Source organism: Enoplosus armatus, chromosome 9 (genome assembly GCF_043641665.1).
Source record: "Enoplosus armatus isolate fEnoArm2 chromosome 9, fEnoArm2.hap1, whole genome shotgun sequence".
Taxonomy (NCBI): Eukaryota; Metazoa; Chordata; class Actinopteri; order Centrarchiformes; family Enoplosidae; genus Enoplosus; species Enoplosus armatus.
Genome location: NC_092188.1, coordinates 14821048 through 14838603, shown reverse-complemented (window position 1 = coordinate 14838603; position 17556 = coordinate 14821048). Strand labels below are relative to the sequence as shown.

Sequence of the window (17556 nt, the reverse complement as noted above, 5' to 3'; positions counted from 1 at the left end):
ATTTACCTTAACTTAGTGTGGCAACTAATAATTATTTTTGTGATCAGTTAATCTGTTACATTTATATTACTTTTGGATTAATCATGTTGTCTAGAAAATGTAAGAAAACAGCTGTTACAATTTCCCAAAGCTTATTGACCAAACGATTAATGCATTACTTCTGCTTTGTGGTAATAGTAGTATTGCAGGAACACACACACACACACAGTACAATCTATACATGCATTTCTACACGGGCAGATGCACACAAACAGACGGTAGCTCAAAGCCAGACAGATATTGACTAACTGACTGTTTGTTTCATTCTTCCCGCCCTCCCCTCTGGCCTCCAGTTTGCCATGGCGACGGTGGTGATGGAGCAGATCGGTCGCCTGTTCATCAACGCGCAGCAGCTGCGTCAGATCCCTCAGCTTCTGGAGTCGGCCTTCCCCACGCTGCCTTGCACTGTGAAGGTGTCTGACGTTCCCTGGGTGTTCCGCGAGCGCCACATCCTCACCGGCTACAGGCAGCCGGACCAAAGCTGGCGCTACTACTTCCTCACCCTGTTCCAAAGGCACAATGAGACCCTAAATGTGTGGACCCACCTTCTGGCTGCCTTCATCATCTTGGTGAAGTGGCAGGAGATCTCGCAGACGGTCGATTTTTTGCGAGACCCCCATGCTCAGCCCCTCTTCATCGTCCTCCTGGCAGCCTTCACCTACCTCTCCTTCAGCGCTCTCGCTCACCTCCTGTCCGCCAAGTCTGAGCTCTCCTACTACACCTTCTACTTCCTCGACTACGTGGGGGTCGCCGTCTACCAGTATGGCAGCGCCCTGGCGCACTACTACTACGCCATAGAGAAAGAGTGGCACACTCGAGTGCAAGGGCTCTTTTTACCCGCTGCAGCATTCTTGGCCTGGCTTACTTGCTTCGGCTGCTGCTATGGCAAATATGCGAGTCCTGAGCTGCCCAAGGTAGCCCACAAGCTCTTCCAAGTGGTGCCCTCAGCCTTGGCTTACTGTTTAGACATAAGCCCTGTGGTTCACCGCATCTACAGCTGCTACCAGGAGGGCTGCTCCGACCCAGTTGTGGCGTACCATTTCTACCATGTGGTCTTTTTCTTAGTCAGCGCCTACTTCTTCTGCTGCCCTCACCCAGAGAGTTTGTTCCCTGGGAGGTGTGACTTCATCGGGCAGGGCCACCAGCTCTTTCACGTGTTCGTGGTGGTGTGCACCCTGACGCAGGTGGAAGCGCTGCGAAGAGACTTCACCGAGCGCCGTCCCTTCTACGAGCGTCTTCATGGCGACCTTGCACACGATGCCGTGGCACTCTTCATCTTCACGGCCTGCTGCAGCGCTCTTACCGCTTTTTACGTGCGCAAGCGTGTCCGCGCCTCTCTCCACGACAAGGAGGAGTAAGAATTGAAATGAAAAAAAGTCTAATTTATTTTACTCTGTAGTGACCATTATTTAAGAAAAATATTTCAAATGTTTTTGTCAATGAACGTTATCAGTTTGTGACAGTGACTTATTATAATTTCTTCTCTTTGTGATCTGCCAAACTACAGCGAGCTTCAAAAAACAAAAGATTAAGGGTTTTGTGTTTTTGTGACTTACAGTGAGGAAAAGGGAATCTTATAATTTGTCTGTAGCAATACAGGCAGTACATAAAGACTGCAACGAGTCCTTGCATCTTTACTCTGCTCTTTTATTAGTCTGCAAGGTTGTTTTTAGTCATGGTCTTAAAGGAATGTAGTTTTACTTCACCACACAAAAATACACTTTCTGTCAAGGTGAGCAGGAAAATTAACAGACTAGTTTCTTCAGATGCCTTTTGATGCCAATTGTATTTAGAATAATCTGACGGTATAAATCAAATTGTAGCATTTTAAATCATGTAAGCATTTACAGTTCACAGTCCCATAACACTTTGTATATTGCAGTCAGAAACCAATTCCAAATTTAAATTGGTGGTCTTGATATACCTTTCTGACCCCCCTTCTGATTCTGGCCCTCTCTTTAGGGATCAAAGCAGGGACTTTTTTTATTTTATTTTTCAAGGCACTAACACTGTGCCACACAAATGTTTGAACATATTATGAGAAAGTCGAGAACCCAATTTGAAAACCAAATATTAAAAGGAAGGAGTTTTTTCTTTGGGCGATTCTGTTAAATGAGGCTGGCACTCAGTATTGGTTTAAGAGATGGATGGAAGATTACTGATGTCTCTTTGTTGTTGTGACAATGTTAATCTGTTTTTATTCAAAGGGCTGGAACTTCAGCTTTTGCCTTTTCACATCCCATGATGTCAGTGCTTTTTGCGCGCATTGTTTTCGTTGTCGGTTGATCAGATTTGAGTCACAAAAGCCGTGTCTGACTGGTGTTCTGCTTTTTTGGTATGTTTTGGTATTGTATGATGAATATGTATGTGCCTCTACGCATGTCTTTTGGTATATACTGTGGATATTAAGTGTGTGAATGTCTATGAAAGCTTAGCCTTGCACTCCTTTCTTACCCTGTAAATAAGCTGTGTTTCTCTAGAAAGTCATTTGCATCCCATTTTCTCTCCACCTAATAGCACTCAGAACTGAATGCATCTTTTATCTGGAATACAGCACATTCCTATTTTGCTGCATCCTTTCAGAGCCTGTTTTGTGTTCAGTGTCCTCCTGCCTATCGGACTTTAATGGCTATGAATACATCATTTCACACTGCTGCACTGTTACACTGAAGAGTCCCTTTGTTCTTTGATGACTTTTATAAAAATATTATACAGATACGGCTCACTGATGATGTTGCTTCAGATTTTTATCTCACACAATCTTAAATGTCAGAGATGATCTATATTCGTGATAGCACTCTCTGTTCATGATGGTGTTTAATGTGCCAATGAATCTGTTATTGCTTCAGTGATGGTACTACTGAAAGACGAGTTCAGAGACAGAACGTCAGAAGTGACAAGATGATTTAAATGATGTCCTGACCTGACTGCAAAAATGTTACTGGTGGCTTGGCCCCTAAATATAAACCTTCTAACTGTTGACTTTGGCACTTCTGACCTGGTCTTATTGTGCACTGCCTGAATCAACACTGTATATACTGTAGCTGACAACACTGGCTATGTTTACATGCATGGAGGCATCTGCTGTTAATGTGGTTATTATGGTTTTGTGTTGACTCTTGGAAATAATTCTGAATAACCTGGGTGAACCTGTACTCTATTTCGGAGAAACCTGTGCAAGACACCTCCCTTGTTTGTGCATGGTTATACATTGGTTGGTTATAAACGAGATTGAGGCTCTCATGCACAAAATTGTACATGTAGTCTAATGCTTCAACCAAAGGCTGCATTATAGGCTAATGATATCCATTTGGCAAATGAAGCCTGTAAGTCTCTCACTAGCCCTGCCTGTGACATGAGTTTATTGTCCTGATCATAAAAAAGAACCAAAACTATTACTACTGGTATTATAATTTTTGTTTTTCGCAACATGGATACTCTGTCACAGATTATCTGAGTTGCATGCCAATTAAACCTGACTAAGATCTTAACTGGAATATGGCCAGCACTCTGTACTGTGTAAGTGAATTTGTATGTAAACGTAGCCTCTGATGCCACCCAAGGTTTCCCATTATCCCTTTATGAAAGTAGGGTGAGAGGGACCAGAATGTGTTCTGCCTCTAAAAATATGTGACTGACTGTACTAATATTCTGTGGTATTTAAGAAAATAAAGTGTTACAGTAACTTCAAATTCTCCTACTTATTTTTCACAGGTCAGGGATCATATGGAAGCAAAGAAAGACCATAATAATACATATTATACATATTTGAATCTTATTAGCAACTGAAAACCTGATTGTGAAATTTAACCACTGCTGGATGTTGAAGTTTAAATATTGTACACAGGAAGCCATCTGTATGAATGTGGTTTGAATACCTAACTTTTCTTACTCTGGATGTTTCTAGAAAGTCATTTCAAGTTCAATTTCAAAAACTTGATTTTACACATTTTTAAGGGTTCATACATTTAGGAATTTGTTCCAAGTGTTCACTGTTAAAAGAAAAAGCTGTATTCAAGTTTCTCAAATTAAGTTGGTAATTTTTGGATCAACAAATCCAAGTGGAGTAAAAAATATTAAAATCAGCTTGCACAAGTTCAAGATGAACATTCAGGCTACTGAAAATAGTCAACAGAGCCTGAGTGGAATCCATCAGATGTCTGCTTTGTGAGGTTCGTTCATGTCACTCATATGATCGAGGAAAGAGACATTCAGATGAGGGACTGGAAATGGACAATACATTTGTGAATGTTAAAAGTTTCAGAGGGGAATGCAAACCACACAAATTAATCAGGTAGATGGTTTACAGAGTAAAATATTGCAATGCAATTGGCCTAAATGTAATCGTATTCAAAATTCCAAGATTAAGTATTCTGGTGGTGGTTAAGTTTCACAATTAGGTTTTCAGTTTCTTATAAGATTCAAATTATTACAGCCTTTGCTTCCATAGATCACAACACGTTTCACATCAATGGAGCTGCATTGTGATTTGTATTTCACATCTGTTCATTCAGGTCTATGTAACATTAGCAAATGAATTGAAATTTTAAGTTTTATTTACAACACAACAACAGGTGTTTTCCAAGATATCTCTAACTGGTTTCTGGTTCTGAATGCAGAAATTATTTTAAACCCATACCTTCATCAGTAATGTTATATGGTCGCCAAAATATACACAGGCAGTTTATTCTCAGATCTGACCACTGGCAGAGTAATGGTCCTGGACTACAGATTATGAGGTGGAACATTTAAGTAATAGACAGTAAAGACATGTCTACTCTAAAATGTAGCAGTTTCTCAGACATGTCTGTCATATTATTAGTCATTGTTTCAACACCACCAGAGGGCAGCCTTGTTGTTTGGTAGGACAGTTACGGTTTCACAGCAAACTGAGAGGATTGTCTCATTTTTAGTAAAACTGACTCTGAAGAGGTATTTTGAGGTAAAAAGGTATTCAATCAAGGCAAAATATGTTTTCTTCGTCTTTTATGAATGGTTTTGCAAGAGCAACTAATCATAACAGTGCTGTTGATCACATGAGCCTTTAATAATGAAGGAGCAGTTAATCATAAAGATACAGAGACATTTTTGGTAAAGGCATGGCCTCCTAATGTTGATTGTTGAGCATAAAAAAACACAGGTTATTACATCCTGTACATTTTTGAATAAAATGGCTTTAGATAGCTAATAAGTTCAACAATAGCCTATTCAGTAATCAGCATAAATCAGTCATCAGTCATTAAATAACAGTAGATAAGCAAATGCTATAAAAGTTTAATTAGATGGCTCACATGTTTCAAAGGCTTCTAAAATTTAGGATGAAGAAACCCATCATGACACCGTTGGCTTGTTTACTGCTGCAAGTTGATAGATGCACCATTATGTTTGCCCCTCTGTCAAAAATGCAAAACAGATGGCTTCTCTCCTCTGTACAGTATATATGTGTCAAATATAGATAAGCACACAATTATTTTCTTCTTGGACAAAGAGCTCTAAATGGTATCTAGCCAGGGGGGCATCGTTGTGGGCAGACAAGCTCAATAACTCCGGCAAGATTTATGTCATCCCACAAAACCGATGTTTACAAGAATGAATCTTTCCATTAGGGGGCACAAACGATCTGCATATCTTCCCAAATAAATATTACTGATGTATCACAGCCCTTTAAAATGAACTTGCACGTCAATCAAGACATTTATATATATATTTTTTTATAAACGCATATTATTGATAGTGATGCCCTGCTGTTGTAACTTGTAAAGAATATTCATTATAAGCCATCTGCAGCCTGGATTAGTAAACAACATACTGTATGCCATTTCCTTTGTTGAATTAAACCTTCCCTGAAAATGAACAAAAGTTAATTATTGCTACAAACATTTGCTTAATAGACTGAGAATAATATTACATGATTAAATCTAGTATTATTCATGCAGATGTTCCTCTGGGAACAATCGTTGGAGCGGCATCTTGCTCATGCTGCAGCCTTGTGGGTGGCACATATGGTTTATGTATGTGTGGATGTGGTGACTCTGATGGTGGTGTTAACACTTGTTTTTGTTTACACATGTCTATATAAATATATATATTTTCATTCCTATATTAGTCTAAATATGTGGAAGTTTGTGTGGGTTTACTCAGCATCGTGCCTTTTGTTGATATTTGTCAGGAGCTTTGCTTATGATGATTAAGCAGGCTAATACACTGTGCATTCATATGAAGTAACTGTCTCATCAAGCTTAGCCTTCTGTCTCTCCAATGCACACACACAGACAAACACATACATAACATACCCTGAGTGAGTGAGTTTATGTGCTGTGCTAATTAGAACATCTCTAAAGTACATTTTCCAGTGATGGAGAAGAATCATTGAAATTTAAGGCAGAAATGGGCTCCTGATGTATCTTCCTTGGATGTGATTAATTCACAGTATTACACACTCAGACGGTCTTAAATCAAATGGCAGAGATAGTGATAATTGCCTTACAGCCTGCTTCCTGTCCTCTAACTATCAATTGCTGCCTCAGACTCCATCAATTTTCATACGGCTGTTTCTGTAGCGGCTCACCGTCCCTCTCCTCCCAGCTTCACTCATCTCCTCTCCCTCTGTCTTGGTTCCTCTCTCTGTGAGTTGCGCTGCAATGCTGTTGCTCCTCTCCATTCCTTTTTAAACGCTTCATTTGCTTTGTATGATTTGTATCAAGGCTTTGCCGAGGTAATATTGGGTGGCCCAGGTCCCTTATCGTGTTTTGTAATTAAAGGTTTGACTTGCTAGAGGGAACGGCTTTGTTCAGAGTTATTAAATCGCCTTCTCTTTTTGCCAGGTGACAGACAGCCAACTTCTTTTTCCATCTCTCTTTTTTTATTTTTGATGAACCTCTTCTGTGTTGCCAGGTATTTTGTTCCTGCATCCTTTGTTATTGTGGCATTTTCATATGGTCTCTCGCTTTTGTTATTACGTGGAGAAAAGCTTTGGGAAAATCACTGTTTTATGAGGGATGTAATCACATGAGGAACTGAACAAAGCATTGTCAGGCTGGAAATTGAATGAATCAAAATGGAAAACATAACACCTGTCCTCCAGTCCCTGTAATGTACTCATAGCTAATGGTACAGAGTCAGTGCATGTTAAAGTAGATGAACAGCTGGACTGTTTCATATTTCTCCTCCTAACACCTCATTTTCTACTTGATACAATAGATTTAATTGTCATTACAGTATAAACAATGGTCTACTTGAAATATGAAAAGACTTTGAAATGTTCATTTGGTTCTTTAGTTCTAAAATGTTCATTTGGTACACAAACAAAAGTTTGATGAGAAGATCAACACCACTCTTATGTCTGCCCATTAAATATGAAGCTGAAGCCAAGAGATGCTAAGCTTAGCTTAGCATAAAGACTGGAAACGGGTTCTTCCCAAGTAAACAAAATCCACCTACCAGCACCTCTAAAATGGCAACTTGTCATTTTTACACTTTGGTACAAATTAAACAAACGCAATATAACTAACATGAGGTGCTTGTAGGTGGATTTTTATTTACTTTTGAAAGAGCCAGGCAGGCTGTTTCCCCTGCTCCTGTGTAAATGCTAAGCTAAGCTAACCGTCACCTAGCTCCAGCTGCACAGACAGATATAAGAGTGGTATTAATCTTCTCATCTAACTCTCAGCAAGAAAAGTAAAAAAGAAACCCAAACTAATTCCTTTTAATCTACACTAGAAAAATAACAGATCTTTCAAAACCATTATGGATCCAGCTTCACTTTTTTATTTGCTCTTCTAAGAAATTAAACAAATTTTGAGCATGCTGAAACAAACACCTGGCCTTCTGTAGTTTTCGAATGTCTATACTTGAGTTCAAATTAGAAACTTACATTGTGCCTACTTTGTTCAACTGACATACAGATGACACTTAACATGTTATATACTATACTTGTCACACAGCTCTCCTCTTTTATATGGCTTTCTGTATTGTGTTGAATGCCATTGTTTTCCAAGTGGGTATTGTTCTTACAACAGTAAAAAGTGTTTATAGGGTTTATTCAGGCATTCCCACAAATCCTAGCAGTGTTTCTCATCAGTCATCATACTGTGCATTGTTAAGCAGAGGAAGACACTGTGGTAGACAGATAAAAGCTAAAAGAAATAGAAGCATAAAATATAGATAACGTGGTAGATGAAGCAGACTGTCGAGGCATGTAAATTGCAAGGCTCCAGCCAATCAGTGGTTGTCTTCAGATGAATATGATCCTTGTCAAGTTACACAGTGAGTGTGTCACTGACTTAATTTCAAAAAATGGAGGCCCTGGCTCATTGTGTAGTCGAATGTTTATACTACTTATAAAGTAGCATGAGAAGAATCAGCGTCTGTCTTCACAATCTCACAAACATCGCATTGTCCTTGCTGGCATTGATATATATAGTGTAGCACTTGTTCTACAGCACTGTCAGAATTTACTACAAACCTAATAGATTCAGTCTGTTCTGAAAGAGACACTTCTTACCTCCTCTTCATCTTTGCGGTTGCCTCTATGCTACTTGCTTCACCAATCAGCTCGCCCGCTGATCGGGCCTATTCATCATGAGCTGGTTGAAGAGATACTGGAGGCTGGCGGAGGTGAGGAGGAAGCACGTATGCCCTATCTGAAGGTCTCTCTCTTGCCAAAGCCTGTAGCCGCTCAAGGATAATGAATTCCCTCCTCCTGTCCCTTAACCTCTCTGTATACATCAGGGTTACAGACTCCCAACACATTATACCTTGATAACTAGAAAGTGGGAAACTTTAAGATGCCTGGACGTAGTGTTTTTCTCACAGCAGGTTTGTGCTACTGCAGCTTAGGGGGCAGATAGACTTGTTGTTTGTGGGTGTAGTGTTGGAATAACCTTTTGCTCACTTGGAGTTGAGGCATGACAGCCAGTACTCTGCAGCACAATTTCTTTACTGTAACCTAAACATTTGGATTTCTTTGTCATCTGATTTTGGCTGTAGTGTTGACAGTACAATGCTTTTGCTGTGTCCCAATTCCATACAAAACATTATTCAACTAAATTCATACAGGAAAATTGACAAAAGAATGTATAGGCTTACTCGCTTGATTTTTGCGAGTGTCTATATAACACAGCAATGCACAAAGAAAGTAGAGGAGTTCCTAAAAATTAAAGGAATAGTTTCGACATTCTGGGAAATATGATTATCTGCCCTCTTGCCGAGAGTTAGATGAGAAGATCGATACCACTCTCATGTCCGTATGGTAAATGTGCAACTGGTTAGCCCAGCTTACCATAAGGACTGGAAACAGGGCAAACAACTAGTCCGTCTCTGTCCAAATGTAAAATGAAAAATGAAAATATGTCTACCAGCAGCTCTTAAACTCACTAATTAACACATTATATCTTGTTGGTTTAATCTGTACTAAAGTGTAAAAACAACATGTTGTGGTTTTACAGGGGACTAATGTGGACTATTTCTTGAAAAAAATTACTCCCTGGAGTCTCTGCTGCCTGGCTTAGAGCCAAGAAATGGTCAGGCACAGATTCCCCTGTAAAACCACGTCTTGTTGTTTTCACACTTTGGTTTTTGTATAGGTTAAACAAACAAGAAAACTGTGTTGAGTGTTAATCAGTGATTTTTAGGGGTGTCGGAAGGTGGATTTTGTTACCTTTGGAGAGGGTCAGGCTGGCTGTTTTCCCCTGTTTCCAGTCTTTGTGCTAAGCTAAGCTAACCACTTGCTAGCTGTAGTGTCATATTTACCGTATAGACATGTGACTGGTGTCGATCTTCTCATCTAACTCTCAGCGAGAAAGTGAATAAGCATATTTCCCAAAAAGTAAAACTACTCCTAATTGTGGATGGTTGTGGAACACCTCAGAAAGCCAAAAAGAACTATTCAACTTTTGGTAAAACATTTTGATTTCTTGTTGTAAAGTCTAATATTCTAAAGTTGCAGTTTGATTGACATACAATTACGCAAGTATTGATAATTTCCTGTTAGTATAAAACAGTTAAGTACATTGATTTCTTGTATCCGAACTAACAGTGAACTATAAAGACTATATTGCACATATTGTATACATTAATGTGGAATTGGGACAGAAGGTTTGCCTCATCTGTACGGCTGATTTAAATGGTGAATAAATTATTGCATTGATGGTTATGTGCATGTCAAAATGTCAAGCCCCTGATCCTCTTACCCTATGTATCTTTTCCCCTTTTCTCATTGTGCCTCACAGAAGAGTCTTTATGTTCCAATTCTGAAAATCCATCACCTGGTGAAGAGTCCCCACCTCCTCATCCGCCACAGTATGAGTTTTCTCAAAAGACTCCAGATGGCTCGGTATCCTTTTGTTGAGGCCTATCTCTGCACTTCCTCTGCTCATGTCTGTTCCTTGATACACGCTGTTCAATTACCCATGCACCTGCAGTGCTGGTTTCAATTTTCCGACGGAAATATTTGAAAAAGCTTTTCATGCTTGTTGCTATAGAGAAAGATAAGCGATTTGGAATGGCCCTACAATCAATAGTTTTAATATCTTTACAATATTCTATATCGGAAGGGTTGTTTTATGCTGGAACGGGTAAAATGACTTCCTTCTCCGAGTGAATGATGAAAGTCTCCAGCAAGACAGAACAACGCTCGTACTGTAGATATTCAGAGTTATCTATTTTCAGTTTTCAGTTGTAACTCTGAATGTAATTCTTGGATTAGGCAACTGGATGGGCTCAATTATTGTTGCGACTTTTTCAGTGATTACATTCACACTGAGGATTAGCACAGAAATTGTTGAATTGAATTTTGGGGAGGTACAGAGATGATAAAGGGAAATGGTGCTATATAGTATATTGGCTCAGCGTTGTTGAATGGACTTGCTCTTCAAAGAGCAGGAGACCTGAGAGCCGCTTGAAACCGGCAACCCTCTCTGATCCCCTTTCTACAGTCTAAACCAGCTTATTCAGCAACAGTTGAGCATCTGGTGGGATGCAGAGGGAAGTCTGTCACAGCAATATAAAAAAGTACCAGTAATTATGTGTGTAGTGGCTGCAATAAAACTGTTTTTGAATGTATAAACAGTGAGAATAAAAATGCCCTAGGTTAACTTCAACAATATGAAACAAATATGAAAAGAACACACATCTGCCCCTCTTGTTGGGGTCCTAAATTAAAAATTTTGATTGGTTGCATTGAATTCACACATAAAGTTTTCAAGGATATATTTCATTATTGGACTGCCAGACTGGTTTAAAGGTAGGGAGGTAAAATACTTTTGAAGCTGCACTAATCAATATCTTCATATAAACAATGGATAAAAAGACTGTGTGAAGTGAAAGGAGTCGTTCACAGTGACAAACCCACACTGAATTACTCAACTCAGTATTTCCCTTATGATCTGCGGAGTGTTTGGGCATCTTTCAACCTATTCTTTTGGTTTCATGCCATGCAACTTCACTGTTTTGGTTCAGCCTCGCTGCTCTCATAAACCTCATTTCCAGCCGCACATCAAAAAAGACACAACGAAGCAAAAAAACATTGCTACGTTCTTTAAAAAGAGAGCTCACTGTTGTCTGAAGAAAACAGAGCATAAGGAGAGAGAATATTGGACTTACATTGTTCAGGTAGCCAAAACATGACTTAAAATAAATGCTAATGTTACGTAGTGTCTGATGGTTGTGTAGATAGGCAACGGTTTGCCAACACTTTCACCATATCAACATTATAAGGTGTTCATATGTCAATGGTGTGTTTACATCTTGTTTTGCTGCCCCCAAGTGGTCTAAAAATTAAGTCATGCAGCTTTCCGTTGTTTGCTCTACTGTGCATTGTACCTTTATTGTTCACATGACAGAGCATTCTTCTGGAAAATTACCACAAATACTTAAACGTTAAGAATCTAATTTATCTATGCATAGATTACATGGTTATATGACTTGACATTATTTACAGCCAGTGAAAACTCCCTCAGGCAGAACCGCAGGTTAGCTTCAACTTATTCATACTGCAATTCAGGGTCGTTTTGTAGCAATTACAAAGCCTTGTGCTTGTTTATTCTGTATATTTATCAATCACTGAGGTATGACATCATAACTTGTATAAACAGGCTTAATCAGTATCAGAGAGTAAATCTCCCTGAAACAAACAGTCAGTGATGGGGAAATCTTGGAGCCACAGCTGATCCATATTGCTCTCTTAATTCAAGCCTTATAATAGCTGAAAAAAACTTTGTTAACTGGCTCACAGTAATCTAAACCTCCAAGTCCCTTTGTACATGTAACACATTCTTTTTCTTATCTGCTGAGGAGGTGAGTTGGGAGTATTAACAAAAAGACTGATATATAAAAAGGAGAGAACCCCCATGCCCATCACTCTGAAACAATACTTATAATGTGGTGAGTGTATCTTGACAAAATCTAAATAGAAGTGTCTGAGGGAAAACAAGGAATGGGTGGAGGCAATCGCTGTGGTGTGGAGCTCCCGGCTCTGTGAATCTTCACAGGCTGATAGATGGCGCTCAGGCTGACAGCACCGGCACAGTAACTAAATCACAAAGAGGAGGGGCAGGGCTGATAAAAACTCTGGGACTGTCATGGTGTTTCTGATTAAGCTTCTCTTTCAGCTTCTCCATTGTGAGGGACCAGTACTTTTAAGAGTTTTTAGAGATGGTGGAGGGAGGTGAAGAACTTCCTCCTCATCCCAATTAACCTGAGCACTAGTTCTGCAGGGGTAAGGGGGAGAGGCTATGATGTGCATTTAATGTGTTTCCCATATAATCTGTGTAAATCCTGATTTTGTGCTTGATTTTTTAGCTTGAATTTGTGCAGATATCCAAAGGAACACTAATGGTTTTGGGTTATTACTATTTTTTTATCGACCAAAATATTATACATTTGTCTTTTTAGGGCTGTGAAAAACAAAATGTTGTATAATTGCTGATTCATATAAGCATAATAAGGTCTGGCTGCATTCCACTTTCAGTCAATTAGAAGATTAGTTATGGTGCTATATATAATTTATTTCAGCACTTTCAAGTCCAAATAAATCAGGCTGTAGATTTTATGAAAGATTGATGATATGCCTGCTATGAAGACACAGTAGTTTGCAATTTGGTAGAAGCTCTAGAGCTCTCTAAAATAATATGCCCTTGAAAGGGACCACAATGTATTTCAAGCTGTGTGAAGAGCAACCCTTTGTGGTTTAACGAAGCACACACCCACGTGCACTTATGAGTCATCTCCCTCTGCTACTGTTGACAGCTGGCTCAACAACTTATACGGAGCGGCAAATAAGTAAACTCACCATCGTGAAACCAGACTTGGCAACAACATATTTAAGTTAATGCAGCTTTTAAGAGAATAGTTAATATCTTCATATTTTATTTAAGTTTTAGTTATCCCTCCCTAAATAGAGATGTATGCAGCATACAGATTTATTTAGGTTTATTCTTAAATATGCAATCAAATATAATGTCATAATTGCTAAACGTAAAATCTTTAAAATACTTTTAGGAAAAACAAAACAAAAACATGTTTTATGGTCCATATTGTACATTAGGAGAGAGTCTTTGGTGAAATTATTAAATTACATCATTTGCAACAACTAAAGTGTTTCCTACAGGCCTGTGGTGAAGTCTGCAATACAGTCAGCGTACGTGCACCACCACGCACCATAGTGTAAAGGATGACTTCGATGGTGAAGCTCCTTCAAGCAATATCCTGCAAAACTGAATTAATGCAACGCTCCAGAAGCAAAGAACAGCTTCAGAGTGACTTCAATAATCAAGCTTCTATTTCTGAAGGCCTGGACATCAAGCCAATTTGTCTTTTCGGTCGTCCATACTGTACTAAATGTTGCATAACAAAGCGTATCGTAAAAGTATCGAAAAAGTACACTGAGATTGCATTGAAAGAGATGTAACCAAACACTGAAACCAAAACTCATCTTTTCTGGTTTGAATTTCTTTAAAGGAGTTAACTAGATCAGTGTCTATCAAAATGTGCTATCAAGTTGCATTATGGGAAGTGGGATCCAGAATCAATAAGAATCAGAATCAGAAATAATAATAAATAATCCAGTGGGGCTTAACCCAAACTAGGGACTAAAATTCAGGATATCTCTGCGTCTGCTGCTTCGACTTTGATTATTCATGATATTTATACCATCTCTTGCAAGTTCCCCAGTGTTATGGACCCTTTACTGTTGCTCATCCAGCTAAAAGGAAACAAAGAGAGTCAGAGACATTCAGAGTCAATATCTGACAGTTTTTAGTTTTGGCTTGTTTATGTCCTTTTATTTTTGTGGATGAAATCTGAAAAAATATTTCTAATTGGGATGTAGTTCAGACTGTGTCTATCACACTTATGGCCACTGGCCAAAAAACCCCAAATGATAACATATATCAGCACAGATGGGAATGCAGTTGGAAGACATATACAGAGTGAATATAAGCATATTAAAGCCAAGTGAATGAGAGGAAGAACAGATGCTGTATTCATTTACTTGCTGTTAATCCAATACTCAGCGGCATGCCACGCACTTCTTCCCCTCGGCGTGAAGGTCTGCTGACACAGAATTGGTATTCTTCTGCAGGCACAACTTTCTGGGGTAAATATTTATAGAGGGGACTGGCATGAGGTGATAAGGAGTAGGGGTCCATTCATGATAACACAAGGGAATTTAAACAGAATATTTAATCAAGCACTAGTTTGTATCTCTGGGACAATAACATTTCAAAGCTTTTAAAGGCCTACCTTAAAGCATTTTGGCAAAGGTCAAGGAGGATTTCTACAAACTTTTATTCACCCTGGAGCAGTGTGCTATTTAGGGGCTGTTTTCACAGGGATGCAATAATCATAGACAAAAACATGGCGCATTTGTTGTCCCAGAATACAGTGCACTGTGGGCTGCCAGCTGAATATAAAAAGCTATCTGAATGCACACACAACATGCAAAATAAAAACTAAATTTACAGCTGCATATTCTGATATGCATATATCACAGACAGGGTTCTAAATTATGTTTTGCTCCTAACTGTCCGCCTTCCCTATTCCTTCAAAACAACAAACACTTTGTTGTCTGTTTTTGACTTTAACCCTCAATGGCAGCCACTGTGTGCAAATAGCAAAAACCTGTGATCAACATAATTCTGTACTGTCGATTTTATCAATACATCCTCCATGAAATGCTCAACGTGGGAATCATGTTCATTGCCACGTCAATACCATTGACAAATGACCGTCATACCATTTTTACATACGATAATTGTTTTTCAGTCTTCACAAGGTGTGACAGAAAACACAGAGCTGAGGTTTGAAGGTGCATCAGGAATCAATACATCATTCAGATGACAAGCCCCCAAGCTCTCATATTCACGGTTGAATAAGCCCGGAGTTAACGGTTTCACTTCTAATGTAATAGCTAAGTGCACAATTGGAATCTCAGTATGACTCTCAGGAGGTCACGAATTAGCTCCTCTGCATAGAAAAACTTGTCAAACTTGGAAGTCTTTCAAAACTTGGAATATAACGTTGACTTAAATAGATAACTTTGTACTCAGCAACATGTTTGCAAAATCTGTATTTTGATATATGATAGAAATATATTATGCAGAAACAAACTCACAGTCTGTACTCTGCCCTACGGAGAACAGTGAAAGCCGAAGCACTGAAGCTGAGAAAAAATGGCTGGCTGGCAAACAGATAGCAATGTTGTAAAGCCCTTTTTTACTGCCTTTTTAGGCTGATTGTTTTACCAACTCCCCCCAAAAAAGACAAAACAAATGACCTAAAAAATGCAGCTGCACTCTGCCTTTGAAGAATATTCATGCAATTCAACAGTGGGAATACAGTATCTTACAGCATGAAGGGTTCATTGAGCTTTCTTTTTTTAAGAAAATAAACTTAATTTTGATTATTTACAGGCCATAGTTCATAGGAACTTCACAGGAAGTTCACATTTCTATGTCTCATATAATAAAATGAGTGTCAAAAAGCCAGATTCTTTAAAATATGTAGCCTAGTTACTGTGTTTTGCCTTTTTAGGGCAGTATTACTACCACATGTCATGTTCTATACAAATGTCTGTGAATAAGTGTTTAAAATTCAGTCATCTGGAGAAATGGCACAAGAATACAACGGCGAATAGTGCTGTCAATTCCAGTGACTCTGAATGAGAATAAGTGTATGGACGGCTTTATTATAAGGATCTTTAGGTGTTGGAAGTGATTGAGGACAACAAGGAAGAGTTAATTTAACCAAGAAAATGTTGTGTGAGAGACAGTGGAGCTTTAAAATGTTTTCAAAGGAGATGCTTGGCAGCAAGGACCCTACTGTGACAGATGGCTGAGGGAGGTAAGGGAATAGAGGAGAGCAACAGATCAGACCTGATTCGGGATTGAAGGATTGGAGGAAGAGAGTTTTTGGAACTCAGGATGAAAAATGGGCGATAAGAGGAGGGATTGCAGGATTGACTCCAAATGAATCATATAACTTTAATGAGAGTTTGGAGTGTCCTAACATGCGTAAGTCTTTCTAGTGGTTTCAACGAGTTTCCACACAAACATGAGTCATTTCATTAAGACGCTCTTAGTGAAGTACATTGTTATGCATTTAGTTCTCATGTTGAGTCTTGTGATGAGCAGAATTCATAGCTTCACATCTTGAACCCAGGTCATTCTTATTTGCATACAATTAAGAATTGCTTCAGTTGTGCAAAGAACATGGCTGCTTGATGTTGCACAGGCTTACCGAGGGCTCGCTGCAAATATGATGGGTAGACCCGGCAACACGGAGCCTTTCGCTGGCTTAATTAACCCTGATCATGCTTGTTTTGTGTTGTGGTTCGTATAAATGGCATTGCTAGGGAGAGTCTGGCGAGTACAAATGAGTTGGTGAAAGCTTCATGATGTGTGGGGGCACAGTTATTAGTGTGCAGGCCCAAGTGAAAATGTCAGAGAGATAGAGGGAAAATGTAAAAACATGCCGCTTGCATAGAGAACAATCCTTGAATTGTGTTATTTATGACGAAATAGTGGAATGATACTTTGTTAACTGCAAAGTTTGAAACATCTTGTAACAGCATGAAGTTGATGATCCACCCCCTACAGATTTCTTGGTTCCAGGGAGCGTTCTCTCTCATTCTTGGCATGGCATTCTTGACCCACGAGCCAGGCTTAATGAGTTTACTGGTTCATCTGTTTTTCAACATCCAACACTTAACACCATCTGTTGTGCTCAAGTACCAACCCACCCGCAAGTCCAAGCCTCACCACCTGATTCTCAAGACTTGCCACACCGCTCCACCACCCTCTTATCCGCTCGCTCCTCCAGAGGGAGTCTCTGTTTTTAGGCTCCAGGTTGGTGGATAGAAAGTGTCCAATCTTTCTGGTGCACTGGGTATTCAATCTTGTCTTTTTTTTTCTCTCTTCTCCCTCTCTGATGATCTCTGCAGCCTCCCCAAGCTTTATCTTTTGGATAGAAGCAACTATCTGCATCATCTCCCTCCCTCTGTAAATTGTTTTTTCCACACCT

General features: G+C 39.3%; 1 protein-coding gene across 1 annotated transcript; it reads left to right on the top strand.

The window, feature by feature from the left end:
- Positions 1-338: 338 nt before the first annotated feature.
- On the top strand, positions 339-1397 carry paqr7b (progestin and adipoQ receptor family member VII, b). The gene has a single exon (XM_070912119.1). It carries the CDS (start codon positions 339-341, stop codon positions 1395-1397), a length of 1059 nt encoding a protein of 352 aa, XP_070768220.1.
- Positions 1398-17556: the final 16159 nt, after the last annotated feature.